Here is an 8043-nt window from a genome sequence, read left to right as displayed (position 1 = left end):
GTTAAATCAAAATGCATTTTCTTGTTAAGCAAAATAAGTCTAGTATTTCACCAAAAATATAAAATTTAAGTCAATTTTAAGCAAAAGAATTCAAGCAAAAAAACAAAACAACTGTCAATAGGGTACGAAAATAATCTTGAAATAAGTTTACACTTGGCAATTGTTTTTGCTTGTTTAAGCACAAATTCACTTACATTTTATATTTTTTGTCTTAAAGCTATATATTTATTTTCATAATGTGGTTTTGGTCATCAAGAAAATGAATTTTGATTTAAGAATTTTTAGATTTCTAATGAAAACAAGAAAAAAAAAAAATAGAAAAACATTCAAAAAAGGTTTGTCCCTGTTTTTAAAATTGAAGTGAATTTTAAGCAATAGATAACATCAAATGAGATTTGAATGATATTTACAAGTCATTCCAACTTAAATTTTTTATCTTGACTAGTGATGAGTAGCTGTAACTTATAAAATTAAGTTGAGTTAGCTTAACTTATTACAGCTTTGCAGCAAATCATCACTACTTAAGATAAAAAAATAAAAGTTGTAAATAAAAAGCTGATCTAGACAAATAACCCCATGATTTACTCATTCTCAAGCAATCGGAGATACACGTCCATCATCTTTCAGATGAGTACATTTGGAGTAAATTTCCTTGCTTTTCCAAGCTTAAAACAGGGATCAGGGAACAACTTCTGACTTTAAACCCCAAAGAAGTGTATCCATCCTTCACAGAAGTAATCCACGTGGCTTTAAGGGGTTAATAAAAGTATTTTGTGGGTAATCCCCGTTTTCTACCATTATAAAGCTTGGAAGTGCAAGGACACTTACTAAAATAACTCCAAATGTGTTTGTCTGAAAAAAATGATGGACCTATGTATCTCAGATTGCTTGAGAGTGAGTAAATCATGGGGCAATTTTGATATTTGGCTGAAGTATCCAGCAAAAAAAGACGAACTTCTTGTGTCTTGAATTGCAATAAAAAAAGCCTTTTTGCCTTTCCCAGCAAGCAATTTTGGCTAAAACATGGCAAAATTCGGGCTGTCGATGAAAGTCTACCATATCCCAAAAATAAACGATTCGTATATGTTTAGATCCTATAAAAGAAATAAAAACAAAACCTGTTAACTTTGCTTACATGATGGAATATAGTTCTCCAAATTATTTAGTCAAAAATGCCATGTAACCAAATTCAAGGTTATTTAGGGTAGAAGTGGGTTACTCATAGCAGGACTATATTGGGTCTCGGTTTTGTGATATTGCATAATTGTTAAAGCTAGTATCTCCCAACCAACCTCATACTTTAGGTACATTATTAGCGGCAGTTAGGAGATCTGCAGGCAGGCGATCGATAAGCTTGCATCTATTCAAGGCATGTGATGTCATCCGCATATGAAAGCACAATCACAGGTATCGATCAGCTCTTTTTTTGAATATCTGATGGACCCCAATCTGGTCTCAGAGCACACGTTGACTCATATTTATGTTGGGTTATTTTTATTGCATACGTTCAGGATTCCTACTGTATCTACACTGACACTAAAGCTCTTATCGAATTATCCTGAGATCCATGTGCATCTCCATGTGATTCATTATTGATTTACAGTTGCACATCCCTAATGCTAAACATCACAAATAACAGAGACGAGGACAGTCTATTATTCTCCTTTTATTCATTTATTTTGTTCTCCAACACTTATCTATGATAAACGAACATGAGAGTACAGTTAATTAGTATTTGCATATGTTGTAATATTCATTATCAAAACAGATGGAAAGAGATGAATTCACAGAAGAAAAAAAACACATTCAATGCACATATAATAAATGTAGGCTACTATTAAAGGCATCACATCCAAAATCTCACACAAATCAGTTCCAGTTCCCCAAAAAACATTTCAAGTTAAAAGATCTATTAACACAGAAATATATTTTACCCTGTAAGTTACCATTGTGTCTAAAGAACAAACCAGCTACGTTCAATGCTATATTAGGATTGCCAATGACCCAACTTTGATCAAATAATGCATTGTTGTATTTTATAAGCCCGGCTTTATCCACTTGTCATCTCAAAAACTCTTATAGACGAGCCGAGAGGGTTAACAGGACGAGCAAACAGCCTGAAAACATCAAGGACTTCTCCAAAGCCTTTCCAACACCCCCGCCTGTGCCCTAAACAGATACTGGAACCAAATAAAGTCAAAAAGACAACATGGTGCTTCCCCCTCCCAACAATTTTGTGCCTGTTGTGATACACAAGTTAATAGAGATGTATTTGCCGTCAGGTGGTACAAATGTTCATATTAAACACAGTGAAAATCTGATGATGATTATGATGAGAACAGTTTACTACATTCACTCACAGATGTTCAGGGCTCTATGATGATCCAAAATCATAAGCGGTACAGTATCTCTCAAAAAACCATTTGCCCATTTTAATGGCATCACATTTGTGGGTGTGCATTGAAACACCATACTGCTCTACTCTCCATAAATCACGTGAACACATCCAAGTTACAAGCTATTGGTCCTTGTCGAAGAAGTGGTCTACTTAGGGTCGAGATTGTTTCGGCTATTTCTGATGCTGCCCGGTGGACCTCTTCAGCGGGAACAGCCAAGCATCTCGTAGATTCCAGGACGAGTGCTTTCAATTAAACGGGCCATTAAATCAAACCTCTCATTATCAGTTACAAATTATATCAATTGTGTTCAACATGGGAAATTAGACAATGCTGGAGAATACAGCTATTTGTGCCAATATAGCGGCCACGAGGCATCTGTTGCTTAGGGGAATGTAACGGGACAGCGAAATAAAATCGCATTAAGGGAGGGATTGAAACCGAAGCATGAGATGAGTCCTGGGAAATGAAGGTCCCCCTAAAGTCTGCATTTCAACCGAGTGTTCCCTGCAGTCCCCAAAGAGTCTATAAGTGCTCTTAAATATAAAGCCATCGATCATCATTGCCCTCAATGGAACTCAACACACTCGTGTCTGAGCATTTATCTGTCTGACCAATTAAATGAGCAAGGCCATTGGTTAAAGAAGAGCGGGTATTTATAACACTGCTATTTGTCAATTAACTGGTCGATAATTTACGCTACTCTATAATAAGACTTAAGGATGAATATTCATCTGCAACTGTGCTCAAAAAGACAATTTGTGCTCTAGTTAGGGGTATGGACTGTGTATAGGATAAATTTTGGATGATTGGGATTTTTGTTAGCTCTAAAGAACCATTTTATAGTGCATTCATGTAAACGATTGCATACTGTGTGTAAGACACACAGAAACGCGGCCTATATTAAGACTAATTCGGTTATTTATTTATTGCTTCATTCTTAGCATAAATCTTTTAGTGATCACTACTCTCATTAACAATTAACAAACATTAGCAGCTGTTACTAAAAAAAGCAAAACGCTAGTTCGCATCCTTCTCACAGACAATAAAAGTGATGAAGGATTTCGAATAAGCGCATACTGTTGACAGATTCTTTAAAAATAAACGTGTTAGGTAATGTGTCTGCCGTATGTATAGTAACTGTGTTGATTTTAGTGTGCGAGTTTGTGTTTAGCGTTGCAGGGGTTGGCAGTGATGATGTGTCATGTTCCCTGCTACAGGTCTTGATATCTATTCAGTGATCTCCAGAATCAGATCATCTCCTTCCAGGGTGCTGTCGGCGGTCACGTACACCTTGGCCACGGTGCCAGACAGCGGCGAGTTAACCACCGTCTCCATCTTCATGGCGCTGAGGACGCACAGCGGCTGCCCTTTCTCCACCTTCTGACCCTGCTTCACTTTCACCTCCACCACCTTGCCAGGCATAGGAGCTCCTATCTGTCCGCGGACGTCCTTTAGGGCTTTAGGATGGAAATGCATCTCCTAGAATTTCAAGATGAACTGAGATTAGCGCACAGCAAAACCTCAAAAATAAAAAAATTCTCTTTTTTGTTATTTAAAGTGTGTTGCACAGCCATGGTTTCCATTAAATCGGTGCTGAAAATGTAATATATGTGACCCTGTTTGTGAAATCTTATAATACAATTTTGAGATTAGGAGCATCAAAGTTTGATTTCAATTATTGTTTTTACTTTAATTTCAATATTTTACATATCTGACATTGATTTCAATATTTGCCTTCCTCAGGCAATATTAAAGGGGACATATCATGAAAATCTGACTTTTCCATGTTTAAGTGCTATAATTGGGTCCCAAGGCTTCTATAAACCTAGAAAATGTGAAAAAGGACAATGGTTTGGTAAACCATTCTCTGCAAGCATGCAAAAAATAGCTCATTGACATTTGGCTCCCCTTGTGATGTCAGAAGGGGATAATACCGCCCCTTAATCTGCACTATCCAACCACGGCACTGCCATTTAGTGCCGAGAACAACTCATTTGCATTTGAGACATCACACCCAAAACTCACACCTACAAAGTGGCAATTTTAACATGCGATAATAAATTATTGATTTGGTATTGCGAGCTAAAACTTCACATACGTGCACATACTGGGGACATCAAAGATTAATTTGACATCTTAAAACGTCTTGTGAAATATATTTCACAATGTTCTTTACATCATTTAGGATGATTTTATGTAGAAAACAGTTGTATTTACATATCACTGAACACAAGCCATCACTGGCCTACAGTTAACATTTTGTAATCAAGCTGTTATGTATCTGTCGGGTAGTACAGGTTCCTCAGGGACCTTTCAACACATTTGTTATGTTTTTCAATACAACAAGACACAGAAACAGTACAGTATGCATGGGTCCCGAGGCTCTTTGTTAAAGCTAAGCTTTTTAAATCTGACGTGGCAGTGTTTTAGTGTTATGTTTACATGTACCAACAATTAAAAAATAATGCACCTGTGTCAGCATCTCCTTATTCATTCTGTGCTGTCAGCTCTGGTTAAGCGTGGTCTGATAAATGCATCGAGCTGAGTCTGGTCTGAATGCGGACTCGCGGTTATTAAACGTGTTTATTTTTATCGTCTTTTTAAATAATTAATTATACTGAATGAATTCAGTTGACGGCACTAATGAACAGCAATCACACCAAAACCTAATTATGGAACAAATGGAATCCCAACTGTAAGGCATAAATGCTTTTTTGAATTTTTCGGGACATCCCATCTCAGGAAACATGCACCCTCAACCTTATAAGATACCGGTTTCAATCTTTTAATAAAAGCAGATGACACACAAATTCCCTCATACCTTCATGGCCACGGTGTCCTTGACAAGTACGGATCTGAGCTGACCGTTGAGCTCGAAGAAAACCTCTCTCTGACCGGCTTTATTAAGATCTCCCAGAGCCAAAGCTTTGATGTGGAGAGTCTTGCCTCGTTCCAGTTCCACCTGGGAGAGAAAAGTTTCCAGGTGGGAAAACAAAACTGATGGTTAAGATGTGAGAATGACATTTACAATAAATGGAAGACAGGATGATGTAAGGCAAACTAACAGCAAGTATTCTTCTTCTGTTAACCATTTTATTTATTGAAAAAGCTTCATTCCCACCTCAAACTCTTCAGCAATCTTGGGTCCGTCCAGGAAAATTCTGGTGTCGAGACAGTCCACAGGGCCAAAGGTTTTAGTAAAATCTTTGTACTCCTGAAACACTTTCGGGTACATGGCTGCTGACATCACATCCTCTGGGGTGATTTTATGCCCGTGGGCTTCTCGCAGTTGCTTCTCCAAAGCTTGGAAATCCATTGCGGGGAGAGAAGCTCCAGGACGGCCCTCCACACGGGGCAGAGACTTTAAAACCTAAGATACAAATAAGTAATGAGAAACCAAAAAAATATACATTATAAATGATCAGTGTAATTTTAGTTTTTTTTTTTTTTGTTAAACTATGAGCGGATGATGTAGAGTATCTGCAATCCCCACGAGCCCAAGACCGAATATGAGAATATTTATAACTGATCATTAGCGGAATTAAAATAAATCATTTCTCGCTTTATTTAGATTAATTTTACAGGCTGAAGAATTGATAAATTCGATAATCAGCCGCGAGTATCAACCATGAATTAACCATGTCACCAAATGTAAATATTCATACACAGTTAAACAATCTTTGTTGTTTAAGCTATTTCAAATGCAGAAGACATAAATGAAATACTTCTTACTCAAGCAAATGCTTGCATAATGATGAGCAATATTAATGTTACAAGAAAACACAGGAAAATAGGCCAGGGCCGGTATTGCTCGAATGTTTGTTATCTGGAATGTATGCGAAGCAGATGGCCTATAATTCACAAGCATTGTAAATGAGCTGCATACTTGCATGCACAGAAAAGCACAGGCATTGTTTCTCAGAGATGTGAGACACATTTGTCAAGGAAACAAGTTATGTTGCATAGGAATGGCTCCTGGGTAATTGGGGCGTTCAGGACAATGGGATTTTTTCCCTGCGTGCATCTCTGACAAACACAACTCGGTGATACTACACTCAAGAGACTGCAGGAAGGTGGGAAAGCCTGTGGGACAGTGGGAAACCCTTTCACAAAAAATCAATACCAAGACTGAAATTAACCAGTAAAATCTCTCCATTGAGGGATATGATGATTATTTATATTGCACACTACAGAAAGTTGCAACTTATTGTAAATACAAAAAATACTGTAAATACAAAATAATGCTGTAAAAATACAATTAAAAACCCTTTACCTGGCACAGCCCTTTTTGAGAGGGGGGTGAAAAGGTGATGTAGCCCTTCAAATTCATACTGTTTAAATCTGGTGGCATTTTTTGGTTTAGAAGCCTTATTTTGGGCTTGTTTTAAAGAAGACAAGTTAAAGTTTTTTAATGTTAGAAAAAATAGTTGTAGAAGTTAAAATTATTAAATTAAAACAATGCTATAGTATTATTTTATACATAAAATTAAAACAAAAAGAGGTTTGTGTTGGTTTGCTGCATACTCTTGTCACAAATTAATAAAATACAGTCACTGCATTATTATGATAAAAGGTTTTGAAATATAATAGCTATATTATTAGACCTTTCCAACAATATATAGTTTGTCGTGATAGATTCATATATACATAAAAAAGTAAACTCTGGTGTCTCGCTCACGGGACAGTGGCAGTTAATGGATACTCTTACCCTATGCTTTATTTGTAACCCTGAAATATTAAAAATGAAATTCTGACTCGAGAGTACGGCTACACTGTGCATTTTTTTGTAAATACATATATGGGTCTTTCCTATTTTTGGGGGGGCAGTTTCCCGGACAGGGCTTATCCAAGTCCTAAATTAAAATGGATGTTTGAACTGCCTTAATTTAAAAACACCTTGTACTGACACATCTTAACATATATTAGTGTCATTGTTTTGTCTCAAGATGCACACCAGTAATGTTTTGATAAGGTTTGTTTGTAAAACTACTTAAAACTCCTTACATAACCCTTAAGCAATCCGAGATACATGCACTTCATCTGTCCGATAAACACAACTGGAGTTATTTTAATAAATGTCCTCTCTTTAAGCTTTATAATGGTAAAAAATGTTGATCAGGGAACAACCGGTAAGGACGCCATCTTGAACTCAGGCGATTCATGAGGTTTAGCGTAGTGAACGCTTGTTGCCATGGGTACGTTGCGCAGTGAATCATGTGACTCCAAGATGTCGTCGTTACCAGAAGCTAGTTATTATAGCTTTTTTTTAAAGTTTACAATAATGGATACAATATCACATCGATTACCAGCAAAAGACCGTTATTAACCCCCTTGGAGTCGTGTGGATTACTTCTGTTAAGGATAGATGCACTTTTTTGGGCTTTAAAGTCAGAAGTTGTTCCCCGATCCCTGTTATCTACCATTATAATCTTGGAAAAAAAGGACATTTACTGAAATAACTCCAAATGTGTTTGTCTAAAAAAGGATGGACAATATATCTCAGATTGCTTAAGGGTGAGTTAATCATGGGGTAATTTTGATATTTGGCTGAAGTATCGTTTTAAGACAGGTCCTGTATTGTCCGTATACTTCTCCATCTCTGTATCTACCTTGTGGTTGAGTAGAAAAGTTAAGTGACAATATG

General features: G+C 36.8%; 1 protein-coding gene across 1 annotated transcript in view; it reads right to left on the bottom strand.

Moving 5' to 3' along the window:
• Positions 1-1654: 1654 nt before the first annotated feature.
• The window catches only part of pcxa (pyruvate carboxylase a), a 134209-nt gene continuing 127820 nt past the window's right edge, over positions 1655-8043 (bottom strand). Inside the window, exons 19-21 of the mRNA XM_065287068.2 lie at positions 5521-5769; positions 5221-5361; positions 1655-3878 (exon numbers count right to left, since the gene is read on the bottom strand). Of these exons, the coding sequence (XP_065143140.1) occupies positions 3627-3878; positions 5221-5361; positions 5521-5769 (642 nt within the window). The 3' untranslated portion in view covers positions 1655-3626. The remainder of the gene's footprint in view (positions 3879-5220; positions 5362-5520; positions 5770-8043) is intronic.

This window comes from Paramisgurnus dabryanus, chromosome 18 (genome assembly GCF_030506205.2).
Source record: "Paramisgurnus dabryanus chromosome 18, PD_genome_1.1, whole genome shotgun sequence".
Taxonomy (NCBI): Eukaryota; Metazoa; Chordata; class Actinopteri; order Cypriniformes; family Cobitidae; genus Paramisgurnus; species Paramisgurnus dabryanus.
This window is presented reverse-complemented; position numbering and strand designations above follow the sequence as displayed.